General features: G+C 36.2%; 1 protein-coding gene across 50 annotated transcripts in view; it reads right to left on the reverse strand.

Moving 5' to 3' along the window:
- The window catches only part of NRCAM (neuronal cell adhesion molecule), a 305,104-nt gene that overhangs the window by 5,112 nt on the left and 275,765 nt on the right, over positions 1-24,227 (reverse strand). For 16 of the 50 annotated variants that reach the window (XM_074035813.1, XM_074035812.1, XM_065542440.1 and 13 more), the window contains 6 exons: positions 23,489-23,674; positions 22,382-22,417; positions 15,299-15,424; positions 13,644-13,796; positions 7,608-7,739; positions 6,713-6,791 (listed from right to left, as the gene is read on the reverse strand). In XM_074035813.1, the coding sequence (XP_073891914.1) occupies positions 6,713-6,791; positions 7,608-7,739; positions 13,644-13,796; positions 15,299-15,424; positions 22,382-22,417; positions 23,489-23,674 (712 nt within the window). Of the gene's footprint in view, positions 1-3,610; positions 3,673-6,712; positions 6,792-7,607; positions 7,740-13,643; positions 13,797-15,298; positions 15,425-22,381; positions 22,418-23,488; positions 23,675-24,227 lie in introns of all 50 variants that reach the window. The other 34 variants (XM_074035817.1, XM_045388605.2, XM_065542452.1 and 31 more) reach the window with 7 other exon arrangements.

The following is a 24,227-nucleotide window of genomic DNA, read 5'->3' on the forward strand; positions in this document are numbered from 1 at the left end:
GACCACGTGGCCCGTAAAGTCTAAGATATTTAGTTGACCAACCTCTGCTCTAGAGAGTCAGGGGAGAATGTTACAATAATCCAGGAGTGAGATGACTGTGACTTGGACCAGAGTAGAACACTGGAGGTGATATAAGATGCTCAGATTATGAACATATTTTGAAGGTAGAGCCAACAGGATTTTCTGATGGGTTAGATATGGAATAACAGAGAAAAAGATTTTTGGTTTGAGCAACAGGAAGCTTGGAAGTACTGTTACTATGGAGTGGAGCATGTTGGGAGGGGAAAATCAATGGTTCCATTTTGGGCATATTAAAGTTTGAATATGTCCTGAGAACCACCCCTTTAATCATTTTATGAGGCTAGTATAACATTGATATCTAAAACCAATAAGAACACTTCAAGAAAGTCAAACTACAGGCTAATCTCATTCATGAACATAGATGAAAAAACCCCAAACAAACCATGACCAAACCAAATTTAGCAATCTACGAAAAAGACAATATTTTATATCCAGGTTGGGTTTATTCCAGGAATGCAGCTTTATTTTAGCATTAAAACATCAATTCATATAATTCATCATTTTAGCAGAAGAAAATAAAAATGTGATAATCTTAGTAAATTTAGAAAGAGATATATGAAAAAATTCAACACCCATTCATGATAAAAACATTAGGAATAGAATGTATTTTTACTCCTAACATTAGGAATAGAATGCATCTTCATTAACCTGATTAAGGGTAGCAAGAAGAAACCTAAAGTAAACATCATCCTTAATGATGAACCGAAAACTTTGTTTGAAATCAGAAATAATAATGATGGCCACTTCTAATAAATTAGAATTATTAGAATTAGAATAAATTAGAATAAACCACTTCTAATAAAAACTGCATTAAAAATCCTAAGCAACTTTATAAGAAAAAGAAATAGATGAAAGGAAGCTATCATTATTCATAACTGATATGATTGTGTATATAAAAAATCCAGACGAATCTATAGGTAAATGTAAGAATATAAAGAGATTTTTCATAATGTTGCTTGATACAAGATTGGCATAAAAGTCAATTCTACTTACGCTCTTGCAAACAATTAGGAAATAAAATTTTAAATATTATTCCATTTATGAGACCATAAATATGAAGTATATAAAGACAAATCCAACAAAAATATGTGTAAGACCTCCGAAGAAAATAAAACTTTTATTCAGAGTTATTAAAGAAGATCTGAATGAGTAGAGGAATGTTCTACATCCATGGATGGAAGACTCAAATATCGTAAATATGTTAACCTTCCCCATATTGCCCTTTAGTTGCAATTTATTTCCAGTAAAAGCTCAGCAGGTTTTTATGTGCATCTTGGCAGGCTGATTCTATGATGTACAAATAAATGAAAAGGGCTAAGAATATTAAAAAGGCTCTTGAAGAAGACAACTGAAGTTAGAGAACTAGACCTAGCAGATATGGAGACTTATTAAAACCTATATTATTAAGACAGTATGGTCTTGGGGGAGAGATAGGCAGATTGACCAATGGAATGGAATACAGGATCTTGAAACTGGGGGAAGACCTTTTTGTTAGTTTTATTCCTACATCATATTTTTATGCTATCATAACTAGATAAGTTTTAAAGTCTTATTTTCCAATTGCTTGCTGGTACATAGAAATATAAGACTTTTATGTTAATTTTGTGTCGAGCAACATTAGTGAACTCTGTTATTATAATATTTGCTTGTTGATTCATTTGGGTTTTTACGTGCAAAATCATATCAGTTATAATTAATGACCAGCCAAGAAGGGGCTCCCCCGAAACATCCATTCACTCCAGTTTAACGGCTGTGGCAGAGGAGAGAATCAACAGCAACACAGGCTGTGCTTGAAAGAAGAGAAGGAAGTGGGATGCTCCCTCCTCCAACAGAGTCTTTCCAGGAAAAGCCATTCAAGGGCAGTGAGATCTTTTGAAGACCAGTCTTTAATAAGTGGTGTGATATAATATCATACTTCAATAATTAGAACCTGGTTAAGTGAGAAAAAATCACTGTGTGTCATACGCACAGTGCTGCCACATGGTTTGTGTTCAACAAGCATACATGTCCATCTCCCATCACATCTCTTCTCTCCACTCCAGGTCCCTACTTCAGAGAGATTTTTTTTTTTTTCCCCTAAGAAATACCTTATGCAACACACATGCAGAACTTTCCAGGTGTAATGAGTGGTTACGACTCTGCGTGAAGCACTGTATTAGGGCTTGCCTTTTTCAATTCCAAGATGAATTTTGTAATGAAATAGTAAATAAACTGCTTTTGACATCGTATTCAGTGAAGTTGCCATGTCAAGTTTAAATATGAAAGGAGAGTTTCCCAAATGAGATGAATCAAGAAGTCATAGAAGATGATTTAAAAGTTTTATATATATATATATATATATATATTTAGCAGACCTTGATTTTAATCAAGTTTTAATGGAGTAGGCAGCAGTATTATTCAAAGCTTTACAAAACAAGTAAAAATTCATTCACATTTTAATGAGAATGTTTAAGGAATCAGACAATTATTAGTTTTGGATGTCAAAGGTTGAATGGATTTCAAAATAAGACATATATATATAAAGTATCCAGTATACAAGTATTGATACAATATCAAGTATATTCTTGAGACTTAGATTCATGAATCAAGATCATTGTGCAGTGGAAAGAAATGTTCCTATCACAATGCTAAAACTGCATGACTTCCCCTAGAAGACTCCCTGTACCACCCTCCTTCTATGCTGCCCACCTGGCTTTACCTTCCTGCTCCTCTTCCCTTGGTACCTTAGTTACATCTCTTTCATAGCACTTTTCACACTCTGGTCATTGTTCTTTTACTTCCCTGCATCCATCACTAGGCTATAAACTCCCTGAGTGGGACCAAATTCTATTGGTTTGAATATTCCCAAGTCCTGGCATATAGTAGGCACTCAATAAATACTGGCAGAATGAGTTCACTGTAAAATAATAGAGGAGACAGTGGGCATTTTAGAACTTTTTTAAAAAATTCTAACATAAAACATTTCATTCCCTCTTAGTTTTGTGATGGCAGACAAAGCATTGGAATATATCCTTTCCTTTCTTTTTCCCTAAGAATAACTTTTTAGGGAGTTCATATTGTTTTTCAACAGTACTTTGTTCAGAAGTGTGCACATCTGTTAAATCCCACTGAGTAAAATTCGGCAACAGCAGGTGAATCTGTGATAATTCTGTCAGATTTTCCTGTTGTTACCACCCTCCCATGGCCAAACCACATCGCAGCTCAAGTGACATTCATGACCCAAATACTCTTTCCTACCCACTCTCTAAAAGTTCATTATTATTCTACTTACAAGCCAGTTCATATTTGTAAGCAAAATAACTCTAATGTATATAACGAATGCAACACATCTTGGCATCATTCAAGCCTTATGAGCATGGGTTAGCATGCTTGCCAAAAGCCCATGTTCACATGAATGACAAGATTCATGTGGTGAGAGCCACCAATTACGTAGTAAGTTATGAGTTCAAGTAATATGGGCATATGGGTTATGACCTAGGTTTATTCTGGTTTTAAGGAAAATGGATCTAAAGAATAAAACAATACTTACACTGTTGGTTGCATTGTTTCTCTGATTTTTCTATATGCTAGTAAGGATGCAGATCCTACTGTCTGTATAATTAAAGAAACAAACAAAGAAAGCTGCAGGCTTCCAACAGAGGGTAACTGCTTGGGGGTGGGTGTCAGAGTAAGGGCACAGGGTTATAGCATATAAGCACATTTGGCCACCAGTGAGGTTCTATCCCTCTTTGCACTATGAAATATCATCTGGCTCAGAGCCAGCCATGTAGAAATGGTTTCATCCTCAGACTGGTGAATAAGCAAATCAGAAATGGAATTAATTTACACTTAGGCAATAGTCCTAATTTTGTATGTGTCTGGTCAGCACAATAATTTATTTTTGAAATAAAAGAGAGTAAGAATCAATAAATAATACAGAGCTCAAAGCTTCCAGAAGGTGCAAAGCAGAGACAGGACCCTGGTGATTTCAGGAAGTGCATGACACTTAAATGTATTATTAAAAATAAAAGATTCTGTTAATAAACAGTTGGAACTGTTTTCATTAATCACAGCCTCTAAGATAATAAACATGTTTGGATTTCTTTAAATAGAAAATAAACCAAAGGGAAAACATTCTGAGGTAGTGTCAGGAAATCAAAGGACAAAGCCCTATCTTTGTAAACCAAAGTAAAAAACGTGGTTGGAATTTTGGGGAAATGATTTTGCTTGTGGGATTGTCCTTAAGAACTTTTAGTTTCATTGAAAAAATTATATCATTGAGTTAAGTTTCAAGTTGAAGACACCCATCAGAACCTGAATTCCCTTGGCACCTCCCAAATTTATCATTACATTTATGACAAGTGTGCTGGTGTTTTTGTCTTTGTGTCAATTGGGTTTGCACTCAATAAGCCCAAATGAAAAGTCTTTCTTTCCTGAGAAACTAAGGCCTAAGCTAAAGACAGCTATTTGAAAACACTTTACCAACATAGCACATATAAATTAACACTAAGACAAAGAAATATGACCAAATAGACGTAAACACAGTGATTATGAGACCAGTAACCAAATACTTGCCATGTACTGCTCCAGACACAAAATTCTATTAAAGTTGTTAGTAGATGGCTCGTAGAAGAAAACAGAAATTATAGAACTATGAATCACAGGCAACGGCTGAGTTGAAAGTAAAACTAACAGTCTTTTAATTCCAAGCTAGTTCATAAAACTCAAACTCCGTTTTTTTTTTGTTTGTTTGTTTTTAAAATAGATCCAGGGGGTACATGTGCAAGTTTGTTACATGGATACATTGTAGAGCGGTGGGGTTTGGGCTTCTGGTATACCATCACCCAAATATTAACCTTGATTTTAGTCAAGTTTTAATGGAGTAGGCAGCAATTATCTGGGAAAGTCACATGACCTCAGATCATGGTTTCACATCGCCATAAGAGCAAGGTGATGTTTGAGACCCACATGGTGGGCAGTACATTGCCAGATTCACTGAGGCATGATAATGTCGAATAGGAGCCCATCACCATGTGGAGAATGTATGAAAGACAATAGTTTATTTCCAACTCATGCAAATACATATTTTTTTTTTCAGGCCACATTAAAGATTTTGCTTCATCACAATAAATAAGGGAGTGGTATGCATATCCTGTTGATAATTAGAGCCACAAGAACTCTTACAAATAAGAAGTTATTTAGTAACTGTCAGCTTACCTGCTTTACAGGAGAAACATGTAGAAAGGTGAATTATTTCAGCGAAGTTCTACTCATCCAGATGCCCTAGGCTATGGGCTTCTGCAGGCTGCTCTAATGTGTTACAAAGCCCTCTTGGGTGAACTGGGTGTGGATGCTGCATGAGGTTTTCATGCACCTTCAGCTCCAGAACCAACTTCTGATATCAAGACAACGCTCACTACTCATTTTTCTGTACCACGAGATACAGAAATTCTGAGAACTTTTTGAAATCATAGTTATCTCTCTTTAAGAGATCAGAATATAAAAACTTAGGGGCTGAGATAATAAAGGAAAAACACAGGTATCTGCATGGAAACTGATATGAAAGTGATTTTATTGAAAATATATGTCTTTTTCTCAATCAGTTCTATATTTTTCATCCTTAGCATTATGTCACATGAAATTCTACGATATTGACATGATAGTGACATGGAAAAACCAAAAATGAGCTCTAGAGACAGGTAAAAAGTAACATAAATATCTTCTCTACAAATGCTGCCTGGTAATCACAATAGTGAAATATTTTATTTCGCCTAAAAGCCTCTTCATCTTGCAAACAATGTCTCAAAGTGGGCCTAATGCATATTTAAAAGGTATTTTATATAAGCAAGAGGCTTCTAAAAAGAAAAGCAAGGTAAAGAAGGTATTTTAAAAAGGTATACTTTTAGAATAACAGAATCCTCACATTTTATTTAAATAAATACATATTTTGTTTCTGTTTTTAAACAAATCTAAAATAATATTTTCCTTCTCTTGAAAAGATTTATCTTTGTTTAAAGAGAAGATTTTTTAAAAATTTAGCACATAGGTTATATTAACATTTTCCCTTAATGATGGAGTCAAGCCAAGAATGTATTATCAAAGTTCCATGAGTAACACATTGCCTAGAGAGCTATGATATTTCTTAATAGTTAACAGCTTCTAAAACAATCTAGTCACCATTTCATGATTAAAGGGCAAGGGTATGGGTATTGTTTAGGAAAACTGGCTTCAAATTCTAGATGAAAAAGTCTGTTCACACTGGTTTTATTACAGCATGTTTAGAAGATGACAAGTATAGTTTTCTTTACAATGCAGGCATTGGGGGGTCTTTTTTGTTGTTTTAATGCTCATAGTAGCACACTGGCTTTGCTAGATTAGATTGATCAATACAGCATGGGCCCATGGAAAATATGACAAAGTGGGAGACATTCCACCTCCAAAATTATGACTAAAATCAAAATTTAGTTTTTTAATGAAAAATGAAAATGTTTGACCATGAGGGACATGTAAACATCGAGACATGGAAGTATCCCTAAACTTTTATTTGAGGAAAATATGAGATGCCAGGCAGAGCATGTTCTGGCCGAGTTCTATTCTCGAGACTGTGTTTGTGTGGGCAGAGAAGATGAAGAGCAGAGAAGCAGGGGCTCACCTGTATTCTCCAAATGTCCCATCATCTTCCTTCATAGGCTGGATTTCAGGGTCAGCATGGGCATCTTCCTTTTCTTTAACTAAAATGTCAAAATGATATGATTTTCTGTTGATCCTGTTCTTTCTTATTCAAAGTCCATGAGAGCATTCTTTGAGATATACAGCAGTGAAAAATAATTCTATACACAAGTAGATGTTGTACAACCATATATATTGTGGCCACACATATATGTTGGTGTTTTATTTTTGAGGCAACCCAATAGAATGTACATTTATTAACACATAAAGTTGACTAGTCTCACCCAATAAATAAATAATTTTTAAGTTTCTAAGATTTCCCCCTATTTTACCAATCTATTTATTAACTATATTAATGGTTGCAAATTGTTTTTGTAAGCCTATTCTTTCACAGATTTTTTTTTCTTGTCACTGAAGGGAAAATGGTCAGGTAAAGGAAATATAAATTTAATGGGTCCGCTAAATTGAATAAACCATTACATCATAGGGAAAGCAATGTCACACATCACAATATGAAGACTTAGTTCATGCATTACTTCCTCTGAAAAACTCCATGCACCTTCCCTGCAACTCTCCCCTTGCCAGTTGGTTTTAGGTGTTACTTCAGCATCCATAACTTATGTGGAGTCTAAGAAAGTAGACTCACTACTGTTTTCAGAGAACAGATTGATTTAATCCTCCAAATGCCTTATGATCGTTGACAATGTTTAGGTTGCCATTATATAAAAAGGGATCAAAAGTCATTTGAAGAGAAACTCCAAACTCATGGCTCTGGGAAGACATAATATTACAATCTACATGATTACCCCCATTATTTCTTTTTAGTTTAATGGATTATTATGTAGCATTATAAAGCAATTTTAATCTTTCTTTCTTACCTGGATATTTACCACCCTTGTTTCTTCTGATGAAGCAAACGATCAGCAAAATTAAGATAAGGAGAGCGACAGCACACATTAGACCAATGAACCAGCCCTGAGTTGCAATATCCACCTGCCGGCTTGCCATTGCTGGAAAATAAATCAACGGTGTTGGTGGCAATAGGTTAAGGGGAGATGGGAACTGCTGCAGTCTCTCAGAGTAAAAAATTGCCACATTATGTGAGCTTTCATATATTTTGCATGTGGCCCCAAATTAGGATCTGTCAATTATTAATCAGAAATTATATAAATACTTAACTTTGAAAAATCTTCATTCATTAAAAAAATCAAATAGAGAAATCTGAATAATGATAACATTAAATGCTAACAACCCCTGGTGAACATTGTGTTCACAGTTATTTTCACTATATATTCTCAATAAAAACAAATTCCCAAACCAATTATTCACTGTTAACAGGATACATTTTACATTAAGTACAATGAGCAAAATATAAAACTGAGTTTTAAACAGAACAGAATGTATACATCTAATTGAGTATTTTCTCTTCAAAGAAACTGCTTTTAGAGGCTACACTGTCCTTGCAAGGCTGTTGTCATTTTCGATATTTTTTAGAAATCTGTTTAAAAAAAAAAATGGTCCACACAAGAAACCTTTCCAGATCAGAAAAACAGCTGTATTGTTTTATGTAACAGCTCAATTTGCACCCAAAATATTACTTAGATTTGTTATTCATCTCATTCACAAGAGTTGGTACTGAGTGGAAATTTCTGAAAAACCAAATCTACCCTCAAAGAATCAATATTTGTTATTGCTAAGGATCCATTCAAAAGATTGGCATATCTCTCAGTCAGTGAAATAATTATTTGCCCAAGTGACTAGTTTGAAAAGAAAGTACTCACTTATGTGTATACATATCCTTTCAGTGTTCATCTATTCTGTTTAATAAATGCGAAACCCCTTATTCCATCAGTCATAATATGCAAAATTTCTAAGAAAACCACAGAATAATTAGCATTTTGGGTATTATTTTAAAGTATCAATCTTATGGGAAAAAGTGCAGCATCAATGGCTATTCAGACATGCCCATGCAGATTTGCTTAATTAACTGGCATAAATTATTTTTTAAAAGACCTTTATTTTCTCTCTTTTGACCATAATCAAGATAAAACATTTTCTTCTTTTGACTCCATAAGCATGCTTATATCATGCTTTTAATTTGACTGAATTTCTTCTGAATATATTTTACACAGTTGAGTTAGGTGTGTGTGATCTCTGGATGCAGAAATAAACATGACTACGCATATCCCAGGTTCTGCCAATGTTGCAAGAATAGCATCTCATTGCCTCTTTTTCTCCATATAAAGTTTAGGGAGAAAAAGGAAATGCTAAAAATCAAGTGTGAAGAGGAAGGTAAAAAAAATATGGACATACGTAGAATAAATAAAATGAGAAGCAAAAATACCTTATTTGAAATACAAGTCAAAGGCTGGTAGCCTTTTCCCAATAGGCCCTCATGCCTCATTAGTTAGTGAAGTTTTGAGCTGTATTATAGCCACATACAAGTAAAGCACCAGTTTAGGTAGTTTCTCCTTGCCATATACATACCACAGTCATGATGATGAAGATGAAGACAATGGTAAAAACACTGACGGCTAACAGTTTTGGACCCTTACCATAGGCTTGGCACTGTGCTGAGGCATATCTCATTTAATCTTTACAACAAGTCTCTGAGGTAGGCATCAGGAATAAAGCCATGCCCAGAGAAGATTAAGAACTTGCCGAAAAGTTGGAGCAACCTGTGTCTGACTCCAGAAAATATGCCACTAGCCATTATATTATACTGCTGTAATGCATTCCTAAAAACAATCCAGATATCAAATCTGCAAAAGTCTTCAGTTAAAGAATAAAATGCTATAGGCACTTCCTATTCTGAGACAGGCAAAAAGGTATTAAAGTCCATCATTACATCTGCTTTGGCAACATATTTCTTTCAATTAATGCCCAGTCTGTGCTTTTTCTTCAAAACTGAACAAAAAACCAAACGGCATTAAGTCTCTTAAGCATTTGACTAAAGTTAGTTCTTGTTTTTAGTGTGCTGATTTACAGCCCTGTCATAATAGATTTAGCATTTACATTTTTCATCTAATTAAATGCAACTAAAAAGGGAAAAACAAAATACTCAGGTACCAGCAGAGATATTGTTCTACAAGGATGGTGACTGCCAAAATCGAACTACTGACTGGCAGTTTGCTGCTATGCAACCATGCAAAAACTGGATGGATGTTTGATGGGTGGTGTACAAACATCCACACTGACTTTGAATTTCTGCCTCTATGTCTAAAAGAAAAAATGTTTCACTGCCCTATTATTTAAAATAGGCAGACACAATATGGTAATAGGTGCATGTGTGCACATACACAGTCACATTCAGACACACACAAGTACACCAGAAATTGATATAAAACAGAAACTGTGTAAATGGAATAAAAACCTCTATTGACTTTCCATGCATAAAATAAAAGATTTAAATTCCAGAATGATTAAAAGAGGCCTATCAGGACAATCTAAAATCATCTGGGACATACAAATCCAAGCCATAACCACGATTGTGCACCACAAACACACACACACACCCTACATAGAGAGAATTAAACCTATGGGGGTTTTCCTTCTAGAGTCAGTTTCAATGGGAGGGTATCACCCATTGAAGGGCTAGGTAGGGCTGAGTAGCAGAGTAAAAGAGAATCTTCACTATCTGAATTTTTAAAAAAATAAAATATATTCATGTATTATTTGAGTAATCCAGAAAATGATAAATTAAACACATATAAAGAACATGAAAATAGAATGAGATTTGCTTTGTTTTCTGTAGGTCAGCTTTACCACAGTCTTCTGCTCTGGCGTTGCTTGCTGTCATGGGTATCTGTGCTCTGTGATAGGAGGTCTCTGAGGAAAACGCTCTTGAGTCCTCAGAACCATAGAATCAACATAGAAGAGAGACAGGGTGAGGGAAATGGTTATTTGTTCTCTACTATTTATGAAGAATGCACTATGGATGAAAATGTCCTGTTCAAATGCTTAGATGTATTTAGGAAGAGCAAAATGTGACCTTAACCAAAGTTTGGAAACAACTGACAAAAAACCCGTTAGGCCCCGGGAAAACAAATCTGTTTTAAATCCTTTGTGATGACAAGAAAGACTGGGTAATTGAGGGACACAGGTAAAAGAGGAAGGGGACGAGGTGGATGGCGTTAATGAGAGGTCAGATCTGGTCATACCAGAAGGGGTGGCACTAATGAGAGGTCAAACGGGGGCAGGGAGTGGCGCTAATGAGCGGTCACACGAGGTGGGGTGGCGGTAATGAAAGGTCATTCCAGTAGTACGGGGAAGAAGTGCAGCATCAGGACACCGCCTATCTCGTTTGTTTTTCAGTTTGTGCCATAGGAAAAAAATTAAGAAATATACTTTAAAAATCCAGACTATAAAAGGGAGAGATGGTGTAATGGTAGGAAGATTCATGAAACAACTGTAGATGAAAGTTGAGTCTAGGGTCCTAAAATTAGCAGAACTCAGAAGAAGAGAGAGAAGTAGATCATGAATGCAGAGTTTAAAAATTAGCCAATGATATGCTTTCATGCCAAACACTGACATCCTTACACCGCGAACCCAGAGGGAAGAGAGGAGAGGAGGAGCAGGAGCAGTGGCAGACGGTGGTTTCACACTGGAGTTAACCCAGCAGCCCCAAAGGATGGAGCATTGTGAACTGGGAAAAGGGAGGCCGCGTAATGGTAAACTGAGACATTCTAGAATGCTAGCAGCATTTGCTCTTACAGGTGATGTGTTAACTAAGGTCACTAGAGTTGACTCAATATTTGTTCTTTTTAATACATTTATATGTAAAAAGTGACAAGAACTGGTTGTGACCTTGTCCTGTCTCTCTATCACAGGCTCACAAGAAGGTCCACCTATCACGATTCCTCATCTTGAACTATCTGGCAGTTGCTGCTGGAACTGTAGGCATTACACTGCTGAGTGAAAAATAATTTTCTAATGGAGTTGTCTTTTGTCCTATAAAAGGACAAAAAATGCTACAACTTGATTTTGAGGGTGAATCTAACTTTGGCTAAAGTCACTTTTTCCTTTCCTAAGCATTTCTAACAATTTTAACAACAGGTCATTTTTATACATAGTAGATTCTTCATAAATAATCCAGAACCAGTAACCACGTGCAGCCTGCAGGGGTCCAGAATCACTGACTGGATATACCAAGTGTTGACTGAAGCTGCCCTTTCTGAGACAGCCTGTCCTCCTTAGCCTATGGACCTTTGTGACCTTGCAGTGGGGTATAGGGAGGGCCTTTCTTCTGGAGATGGAAGGACAAGCTTCTAATCCTAGCTCTATCACGTTCCTACTGGGTGACCTGGCAGGTACTCCACCTCTCTGACTTGAGGGGTAAGTGGAGTAATAATGATGCCTACAGCATAGGATTGTTGTAAGGACTGAATGAGAAAACCACTTCCTGCTGTATAGGAGAGCTGACTAAATGCTAGTCCTATTACTATTATTAGCATTCCAGCTATATATGAAGATAATATCTACTTGAGCTTTTAGCATTGAGAAAATAAAAGTTATCAATAACAACAAACAAAAACCTTGTAAAATAGCTACGAATTGATTAGATATTACCCTTTTAAGTTTAACACACAGTTTTCCTAGAACTATGTACATAAATGGATATGAAATACAAAAAACAGAATAACAGAAAATGTGTGGTTTTCTTAAAACATTATGATTTTAGCAAACGAATATCTTTAAAATATAGTTTAATACATTATTGTTGGTTTCTTTTTTAAAACCACTTATGATTTATATTTTTCTAAACTGTAAAACCTGACTTTAAAAATCATAATGTTTTGTTAATGAAAGTCACAAAAAATACATTGTGTAATGTATTCTACAGGATATGCACATTTCTTTAAGAATGCATGCAGTGACTGAAAATATATAGGGGTATGAACCGCAGAGTGAACATGTACCACAAACAACTCTTGTTGAAATGTAAGTAAGCAGAGATTGTTCTCCATCTAGTGAGCAAATACGAATGTTCTTGCATTTCACATGAACATTTTTCTTTATTTTAGAAACTTCACTTTTTACTTGTATATTTTGATAATATTCACAGAAGTAAATATATACAGGCAGTAAAATTTGGTGTGATAAAAAATGTAGCATATGAATTGTACAAGTTCTTGTTCCATACAAATGTAATAATATCTCTATCAGTTGTCTAAGCAGACTGCAGGGTTCTGCTGGGTTGTAGGCCATTTTGAAATAAAGAATTGTGACTTTCTTTTCTTTTCTTTTTTTTTTTTTTGAGATGGAGTCTTACTCTGTTGCCCAGGCTGGAGTGCAATGGCACAATCTTGGCTCACCGCAACGTCTGCCTCCTGGGTTCAAGCGATTCTCCTGCCTCAGCCTCCTGAGTAGCTGGGATTACAGGCACCCGCCACCATGCCCAGCTAATTTTTGTATTTTTAGTAGAGACAGGGTTTCACCATGTTGGCCAGGCTGGTCTCAAACTCCTGACCTCAGGTGATCCACCTGCCTCGGCCTCCCTAAGTGCTGGGATTACAGGCGTGAGCCACTGCGCCCGGCCAGAATTGTGACTTTCTTGTAAGTTCTTTCATCTTCAAAAGCACTTTAAAAATTTCAGTTTAACACTGAGGGAAAGTTTATATATGTGATATGAACAATTGAATTCTTTACATAACATAAGTTAAAATCATATTTAAGTCTATTTTTGTGATGATTTTTGGTAATAATGTGGCTAGAAGATGATTTGCTAAATTCCATAATTCATTTGATATAAAGAACCAAAGACAAAAAACAAAACTCCCAACCCAACAGGGCCCCATAGAAAGACATTCATGCCCTACCCATAACACAGCTCCACCAGCCCCCATCTCCAGCTGGAGCACCTGGCGGCCTCCACCTCTGAGCGGGAGCCAGAACAGGTGTGGTGTGCGCCTCACCTGGGCCTGTCTCAAACACATCCTCTGAACTCACAAAACCAGAGTCCCCCACAGCACCAACTCGAACTTTGTATGCTGTTCCTGGCATTAGACCCTTTAACCCAAAGAAGCTCCGAGAACCATTTACAATTTCTTTTCTCCATTCTTCTTTGCCTATGGAAATTTTGCAAAAACAACAAATTTGAATATTTTAAGGGACCAGAAGTCACTTAATGCTTCAAGAAAGGAAAATTCTTTATAAGCTAAAGACAAGATGTAGGATGCTTAGATTTACCATTTTAGATTATTATAAATGTAGTCATGTCAAATAAATCAACTTAAATGACCTACAGGAAAATATCCTCAAAGAAAAATAGACTGGGTATCTAGCTTGCTTATTAATTGTATATATTCCCATTGTATTAATTCTCCTCTTTAACACAAAGGAAGATTCTTTATCTGCACCTTGCCTTATGAAACTGTTGAGTTTCTCTAAAGATGTTTATCAAAAGAACTGTTATACATTAAATAGCTTAAATGAACTATGGGAAAATTTTTTTTTTTTTTTGAGACGGAGTCTCGCTCTGTCGCCCAGGCTGGAGTGCAGTGGCCGGATCTCAGCTCACTGCAAGCTCCACCTCCCGGGTTTGCGCCATTCTCCTGCCTCAGCCTCCCGAGTAGCTGGGACTACAGGCGCCCGCCACCTTGCCCGGCTAGTTTTTTGTATTTTTTTTAGTAGAGACGGGGTTTCACCGCGTTAGCCAGGATGGTCTTGATCTCCTGACCTCGTGATCCGCCCGTCTCGGCCTCCCAAAGTGCTGGGATTACAGGCTTGAGCCACCGCGCCCGGCCGGAAAAATTGTTTTTTAAGATTCACAAGATGAATCTTTTGGTAAACTTAAATGCCTTCCAATGTATCCAATTAATTGATTCAACCTTTCCCAGGTATTGGTTTTTCTAAAGGGATCGTCATTTCTAAAAATATTTACCGGCATGATAAAGGCTTAAACAGAAAATTGGACTCTGTTCAACACTTTGTCACAAACATTGGCCACCTCATTTGTTCTATATAAGCACACTGCATTTAGGAGGGGGCACTGGGTTTTCACAAACTGCTGAAAGTGAAAGCTGCCCCATCTCCCAGTAGATGTGGCCAGGATCTACGAAGAATGCCTGACTTGAGAACATATCAAACATTAAAACATAATGAATGCTCTCCCAAACTATTAATTTTCTGCAGTTTCTTATAAAATTCTGTTGGGCTAGTTAGGGCAAAATGAATACTTTCAAGTCAGTTTGATTTCTGTTACTTCAAAGTACAATTTGAAAAAAAAACTTTTTCTTTTTTCCCACTTGTACTTGCAAATATAATTATTCCTTCCTATTCTTGTTTATGTGTTGTGGGCATAGAACCAGTTTTAAGTACTATGATATGAAAATAACATACGTAATGGAACATATGCCATCTGTTATTAATAACACAAAAAAGCAATTCCTAGTTGTGCATATAATATGTGGTAGGCTGACGGTTCACTATACTTTTTTTTAGATAAGTCATTCATTTAATTGGATCAAGTTATTTTTCAAGATGATCCATACTAAATTCCTAAGAATGTTCTTAATCTTTTAAAATGCATCCCCCAAACTAAAAATCGGGTAATGAAATTGTTTCTTACTGCCTGCTACACCATATTCAACATAAAAGTTCACATGCTGTGGTCCCTCATATTCCCAACTGATATTGGCATAGGTCTCAGCAGCTGCGGCAGTAAGATTGCTGATCCTGGGATTTACTGCTTGAACTAAACATACAATAGAAAAATAAAACAAACAATCATATTGCAGCACCATACACACGAATATAAAATAAGTTTAAATACTGTGAAATTATGCAAATAGAATTAAATAAGAATTTACAGCTAAAATTTAGGGTTCACTCATGCTTTGCTTTCATTACAGAAATTTTTTTGTTTCTTAAATTACAGCATTAGGAAATAAATTAAATATCAGAAATAATGATGCATGATATTAAAATATATGAGTTCTATTATATGGGTTCTAAACAATGTTAACTGTTGTCCATTAGATACAGTCTCAGGAAATGTCACCGTCTTCATTTATTAATGTGTGATGGAGAGGGGGATTGCTGAACAATCCCAGGGACAGATGTCGTCATGGAATGTCAGAGACCCCGAGGTAAACCCCAATACTATGTGGCTACTTTTCAATTCTATTTGTCATCTCAATGTAGGTCTTTGAAAAATCTGTGTTGGTGTGACAAAGAATGCCCCTTTGAACAGCGCTTTTGATCTGTTTTAAGAAACAGACTTCTTTGAGTATCAAACTCTGGGAAACTCAGGGACCCCAGGTAAGGAACCCCTGCTTTAGAGAATGATGGATGGTTAGGGGATGTTGGAAGAGAAGCTGCAAAAGAAATTTCCAGATATGTTCTATCAGAAGTTAAGAAAGAGTAAATAAAAGGAGTAAAAACTATTTCATGTAACATTTCCCAGAGAGCAAGACAATCTTACCTGTTAACTGTTTGTTACAAAGCATTTTCTGAAAAATCATAGTGCAACCTAAATAGCTTCTTAAAAATCCAAATTATGGAGACCAGATGATGCTACATGCTTGCTACTGGGTAAAGACAACATCTAAAGTCATTAAAAAATGTTATTTGAATACCCGAGGCTGGCAATTCTATCAGTCCTACCTCAATAGCGTAAACTAAAAACGAAACATTTACAGATGTGTTAACTTCAGTAGTTAAAAAATAAGATCAATTTATTATCCCACATAAAATTTACTAGGATAGTAAATCCGACAGCATCAATGGGTTTACCAAGACACTAAAATTATATTCTAAGACATGTTTATAAAATGTAGAAGCTAAAGACCTTTGTTCAAAGCAATGTAATAAAATTACACTTCTTAGAATTAAGAAAAGAAAGATATTAAAGCGGTTAAATAATGCTCTTGACTTCTAAAATATAATTCAACAACACATGCAAATTTTGTATCTCTTTGTGCTAAGCATGGGGAAACAGCAGAGGGCAAAACTGATTACTGAATTATTCAGAGTCCTGTGGACCTAGTTAATTTTAGTTTTCTGAGATATTCTTCTTATAGGAAAAAATAATAGGAATATGATCAATCAATGACAGCAAATATGCACACACGTGTAAAACATCAATGGCAACCCAGGAAAAATATTAATTTTCTTAAAAAATTTTGGAATCCTGAAACTAAGGAATTTAATCTTGGAGTAATTATGGAAGATGTTCAAGGCAGAACCATAATACTTCTAACACAAAGAGCATTTACTAACAGAAGAGCAAGGTACTTCTAACAAAAGAGCATTTAGTTTCTTTTTATTTTTTACATTGGTTTCTATGGGTGCTCCCTTCTCAGAGTTTCTTCTCTAAACTGTTCATTATTATTATTTAGTTTCTAGTTTTATTGAAATGAAATGAGTATCTCTATGAGGTATGGACTCTCCTATGTTCATTGCAGCATTATTCACAAAGTCAAGATACGAAAACAACCTAAATATCCGTTGACAGATGAATGGATAAAGAAATTACCATATATATACACACACACACATATAATGGAATATTATTCTGACTTAAAAAAGAAAGAAATCCTGCCATTTGCAACAACATGGATGAACCTGCAGGATACTGTGCTAGCTAAAATAATCCAGACACAGAAAGGCAAATATTGCATGATCTCACTTAAATGTGTGTGAAAGGAAAATAAATCTTTGGGCCCCAAAATCACTAAGCTAAAGGGAAAAGTCAATCCGGGAACTGCTTAGGACAAACCTGCCTCCCATTCTTTTCAAAGTCACCCCTCTGCTCACTGAGATAAATGCATATCTGACTGCCTCCTTCGGAGAGGCTCATCAGAAACTCAAAAAGAATGCAACCGTTTGTCTCTCACCTACCAAGACCTGGACACTCCCTCCTTCGAGTTGTCCCGCCTTACCAGACCAAACCAATGTTCATCTCACATATGTTGATTGATGTCTCATATCTCCCTAAAGTGTATAAAACCAAACTGTGCTCTGCCCACCTTGGGCGCATGTCTTCAGAGCCTCCTGAGCTATGGGTATGTCACAGGAACATGTTCTCAACCTGGGCAAAATAACTTTCTAAATTAACTAAAACCTGTCTCAGATTTTTGGGGTTCACATATGGAATCTAGAAAAGTTATACTTAGAGAAAGAGAGTGTAGAATAGTGGTTGCCTGGGGCTAGGGGTGGGGTGGGGGTTGGGGAAATGGGAGATGTTGGTCAAAGGGTACAAACTTTCAGTTATAAGATGAACAAGTTCTAGAGATCTAATGTACAGCATCATATTACTAGTTATAGTTAATAATATAAAGTATTATATACTGGAAATTTGCATTTAGCTTATTCTTACAGGTACCCAGAAAAGATACCACAATTTCCTAAGGCATGCTGTTTAGCCACTTTTACTATAGAGAATTCAAACTCTCCTTCCTTTTAATTGCCACTCATCCACTTTCTGACTCACAGAGCACCTATGTGGTACCATACAGGGAGCTCCAGTGTCCCGTCTCTGGGCTTTCCCAACGGGCTGTTTCCTGTGTGCCTCTCCCAGCTGTAAGTCTTCCTCTGTAGAGACCACCAGTGTAGTTACCTACATTTAGCTGCTGAAACTACAACTCTAATCTAGCTACTTCTCTGTTTAAAACTCTGCCTATAGGTAAATACAAATTCCTTAGCAGAGCATTCACAGCCGTTCAGAGCTGTTACCATCTGGCCCCACCCACTGCTCCAGTCCCATCTCAGGGTCTTCTCTTTTCCACACACTCTCTACATGTCAGCCTAAGTGGACCACTTGGTATAACCCAGACATCCAGTATGTTTTCAAACCCCATGTGCTTGTGACCCCTACTGAGACTTTACACACTGCAACTCCCTGACTCATCTGCCAAAAATAAAACAAAACAAAAACTGGGCTTCAAGGCCCAGTTCAATATTATTTTCTTTGTGAAGCTTTTCCTGATTCTGCTTGGCAAAATAAATGGTTCACGCCTCTGTATTCAGATAACATTTTGCTCCAATTTCTAGTTTAGTGTCAATTTATTATGTTATTATTTATTACATTGGTCTTATCTGCTAGATTTTAAGCATGTCAAGGCCAGGGTTTGTCTTACTGTCTTTATACACAGCTTCTTAAACAAAGGCGGGTGGTTTTATGTGCCAGAGAGACGTTCACTGTTGAACTAATTGAACCTTCTATGCTTCTAGATCTGTCTTGTTTTGTTTTCGTTTAGGCCAGAAAAGGAATTTCATTTTGTATTTACGGGTTCTTCAGTCAAAGAACACAGTGAGAGTCAGGTCACAGAAGGGGTTCAGCACTGGCTGATCCTCAGTACCCTTCTCTACTCACTCCTAACTGCTTCCCCACAGCAGGCTGCACATTAGGTCAAGAATGCAGATTCCTGCCTTGCCAGTTAGTTTCTCCCTGTTTCTGTATTCCAGCTAATTACCCTAGGAGAGTATTTTGATGCTTGGTCCCCAGAGTGCCAGATCAAATGCAATGGATATGGCACTGTGGATCATCAGCAAAACTGGGAACATAAATCTTTTTGAGCCTGCACATTTTTGGTTCATTTTTACACATGCCTTCACAGGTCTACTTCCTAGAATTCCAGACCCTGAAATCATTTATTTATTTATTTATGAAATGGAGTCTTGTCCTGTCCCCCAGGCTGGGGTGCAGTGGCGCAATCTTGGCTCACTGCAGGCTCCAGCTCACTGCAGCCTCTGCGTCCTGGGTTCAAACAATTCTCCTGCCTCCGCCTCCCGAGTAGCTAGGACTACAGGTGTGTACCACCACGCCTGGCTAATTTTGGTATTTTTAGTAGAGACAGGCTTTCACCATGTTGGCCAGGCTTGTCTCAAATTCCTGACCTCAAGTGATCTGCCTGCCTCGGCCTCCTAAAGTGCTGGGATTACGGGCATGAGCCACCACACCCAGCCTCATTTAAAGAGACACAGAAATTAAAAAAATATGCCAATCAACTGTAATTCCTACACAAATATTGAGAGCTTTAATCCAACAAGGAAAAGGACAAAAATAAATGACTCAAAGGTCTTGAGTATTTAATTATATTGAGGAGAATGGTAAGAAGAAGGGTTAGTATGGCATCATATAGTTAATTGAATTATCATGGGTTTTCCTTCAGGTTTATAATCCTTTTGTAATTATACATTTGAAAACTTAGGTTTCATTAACATCTCTTAAAATCTGTAAGAAAATTAAAAAATGTAAACTCAGATGCATTTCTTTTCCCCTCTTTGACCAGAAATGAACTAAAACCAATTTTCATGAAATCATAATTCATAATAAAATCATATTAGATGTTGATGCTTCTTTTTTTTTTTTTTTGAGATGGAGTTTCGCTCTTGTTGCCCAGGCTGGAGTGCAGTGGTGCAATCTCAGCTCACTGCAACCTCCACCTCCCAAGTTCAAACAATTCTCCTGCCTCAGCCTCCTGAGTAGCTGGGATTACAGGTGCCTGCCACCACGCCCAACTAATTTTTGTATTTTTATTAGAGATGGAGTTTCATCACATTGGCCATGTTGGTTGTGAACTCCCGACGACAGGTGATCTGCCCATCTCGGCCTCCCAAACTGTTGGGATTACAGGTGTGAGCAACCATGTCCGGCCATGCTGATGCTTCTATAGCTAACGATATCACATGTTTTATCTCGATTCATCTCTTATTTATTCCCTTTTGTCCTGATTTAAATAAAACTTTAAAAGATACATTTAAAAAATTAAAATTTGGAAGGATAGTGGAGAACTTTAATTTTTCTCCTGTCACAGAGCAGCTACACTCCACACGGAGAAGGGAAATAGAGAAGAGGACAGAATTCATTTTCAGATTTAAAAAAAGAAATATTTTTAAGGAAGGAAAACCCAGGATCACAAATTACGCTTGAGCAGTTTAAAGTCTTACCATGGCAAAATATCCTTTTATGTAAGCCATATTTAACTACTGCTAAACTATTAAAATAAACCATATTAAAATTAAGGTCAGATTTAGCCTTTTTTACTCCTTATTTAAACACTATTCCTTTTCTTATCTGAGATCCATCAGATTTTAATACTGGGGGCTTAATGAACTTTCAGACACTCCATTTTTGCTTGTCTCTCTAACCATAAGTAGCTCACAATTCAAATTAGTAACATCAAATGGTAAAACCAAAACCCTTTAAAGATTTCAGTTTGAATTTATTAAAAACAGAGGGGTGATGTTTTTCCAGTGGAGTGCACATCTGCTTCTAACAAGACAAGTCCATTGAGAATTCAGACTTGCTTCACAGACAGTCCTGCTCAAGCACAATTTCTCTGCTATCAGCTCTAGGCACGGCCACAGTGACATGTCCACTGCATAGGAAACAAGGCCAGGCTTTTAGTGAAATGCTCCAGTTGAAGTTATAAAGCAATATATTATCGTAAAACAACTAATAATTTTAACTGATATCTAATTATCATAGGAAGGAAGTATAAAAATAAACAGAAGTAAGTTTACATCTTCCATGATATAGAAATTTTGAATTTTTACAGCTTCATCCTTTCAAGTCTAAAACTACAGATATAATACTCTCAAGGTTACTGAAAATGGCTATAGTTCTTATTCAATACCTCCAAAATCTATCTGATTGATATTTTGTAATTTACCAAAGCTCTGAATATAAGCAAATTTCTAAGCAAATAGAATAAATCTATCAAGTCTAAGCTCACAAGAGTTGAATAATATAGGGCAAAGCACATTTTTCTCTTGGTCTTCCTTTTCTTCATTCCTGTTTACACTCACCTGATCTGTGAAAGCCCAGGGAAACCCCTGACCATGGGCATGCCACATGAAAACAGTGCCCAGTGGCAGATGCTCCACTGCTCTCTAAAAAGCTGACTGGTCAACCGGCAGCCAGGGGTCAAAGACTGGGGCATCTTTGGCATTGCCACAGATGGAAGACATATTACAACTTATTCAAGCCCATTCTCTCAACAAATCTTTCTGACCCAGAGAGCTGTCAGAAATAAAGGAGAACGAAAGTAATCCATTGCGGATTGTTGGCTGTTACTCAGGAGGAAGAGACTTAGGCAGTTGGGTGAAGACAGGATGGGATAACACATTTGAGAAGACCATATTGGTCACCTGGAAGACTCACTTGTAGGGGACCCTAAGCTCGGGGAGACTTAGTCCTAAACCAGTTGGAGGGCATTGCTATGCTGTAATTCCAAATAGACGGTTTTGTGCAATGGCAGCCGAGTGTACACTGTGTCTACAAGAAGAGCAGCTAAATCAGAATAGAACAGGAAGCTTGGTTGATCTGATTTCTACCAGGCTGCTTTCATCACAGGGCTAATATTTCTGAACCCCAAATAATGTGGCATGGAAATATAGAGGATCTGTGACAAATCCACAGTTTTGGTCCTGTCTGATCCAGCCAAAATCATAGTATTAAAAGCTAAGATTAGGATTTGTACCAGGGATAAGTCTCAAGAAAAAATTTTTGGAGAATTCAGTATGTGGCTTTCTACTTGTAAAGAAAGGACTAGAAATTATTTTCGAAGTCAAGATTGGATGAGATCTCTTCTTTTGGTGGTTCAAGGCATATTTTATTTTCTCTGTTTTACCCATGCTGCACTTCCCCATGTTTCACATTGCAAATTTCACACATGTATAAAGTCATGCAGATGAATTATTTTACCTTTGCCTGCACCTACATCAGGTGGAAGAATACCAGCTTTAATGAAGGGAAACAGAAACAGGACACTATATAGTTAGATGTAACACACCCATGAGCATGTATAGTAATACAAAAACACTTATTAAAACGCTAAAGCATGCAAGAAGAATGAAGTGTACCACATCAGGTATAGGGGACATAGATATGTTGGTGTCCCCAAACTTATCCAGTATTCAAATCCAGTACCAACATTTTATCAGGATACCCTGTTTGAATACTGGGTATTCAAACACATTTCTTAAGGTGCATTATTCATACTTGTTTATTATGTAAGAAGGCTTAGGATATTTCAAACCAATTTTTGGACAGAAATTGTCAATTTTTTATGCTATCAAAGATAGTCAAATGAATAATACTTAAACAACTCTACAATTTAGAGACATGCAAAACCAGAAAATCTTTTATAATATTTTTGATAATTTTCATTGAATCTCAAGATTTTCAGAATAACTTTTTAAAGTATGAAAAGAAGTGTTAATTCCTTTTCTAAATACTGTAATGCTCTATTTTGCTTTCTTTGTACATACCAAAATGTAAAATCTGTTGCTCAAACACAAAATAAATGCACTATTTAATAATTGCTTCCATTTCCTTGCTAGAAAATGTAAATCAATATGTGAACTAGAAAATTATTTCCAGTAAATCAGGACCAGAACTCGAATTACATATATTTGTGTGTATACAGGTGCGTATGTCTGTATATGCATATATGTATGTATTATATGTATGTGTACATATATATGTTTGTGCATGAATATATATAATATATACAGTTGTAAATAGGAAACAACATTCTCTTGAACTTCAAATTCAAGTGTGGCAAATATTATGCTTACTCACTCCCGCCCTAAGATTTTAATATAAAGTTTTAAAAAGTTTCACATAGTTGAAAAATATCACAGTCCAATATGAACTACATAGCTGATTATATATCAGAATGAGAAATTACAAATAAGTGTTTGCATTAATCGGGTAAGATAGACACTCCATAGCAAGAAGGAAAAAGAAAGCATAAACTTAAAGATTTTTATTTCATGATGGTTATGATTATATGGATTTTATACATACCCATCTTACCTTCATCCATAGTTGTTACTGCTTCCTCTGTAATTTGACTTCCTGATCCTGCTGATGTTTGTGCATAGAAATAAAACTTATATCGAGTGCTGAAATTTAAATTTTTTAAAGTCCACCGTGTCTTGTTGGCAGGAATTTTTAAATCTACCAGAGGGCCTAATTCATGTGTGCTGTTAACTGTCAATAAGAAATAACAAACAAGTGCATTCTCCATTAATTGTGATAGGAATACTATTATAAATAAATACATCAACTAAAAATGTTCAACCTGGCTTACATTGACTTTTATAATCCCACTCACTCTTTGCCCAGCATAACTAAGTGATAACTTTTTAACAGCTCCTATACTATGTTCTATCATATCATATCATTATATCATATCACAAGGGGGAATATGTTCTCTACTGGCTAATAAACTAGAAGAATTTTGTGGTTGAATCACAGTAAAACTTTTTCCCCTGTGTTCTTGCAGGTGGAGTCGTATTGTTAAATAACCCCAAACATTTTTCTTCAGAGGACTTGTGCCAAAGGAACTATTTTCTATTTACAGAAAATGCATATCTGATTTAATGACAGCACTCACTTAAACTCCACCCCTAAAGGTCGTATTATTCTACAGATTAATTTTTAATAATATATACATCATTTTTCTTAAAAAGTAAGATTTGAAGTTCTTTCTGAAATAACACTTGAAGGTATATATATATTCTAAAGACATAAAGAAAAACTA

The sequence above is a fragment of the Macaca fascicularis genome, chromosome 3 (assembly GCF_037993035.2).
Source record: "Macaca fascicularis isolate 582-1 chromosome 3, T2T-MFA8v1.1".
Taxonomy (NCBI): domain Eukaryota; kingdom Metazoa; phylum Chordata; class Mammalia; order Primates; family Cercopithecidae; genus Macaca; species Macaca fascicularis.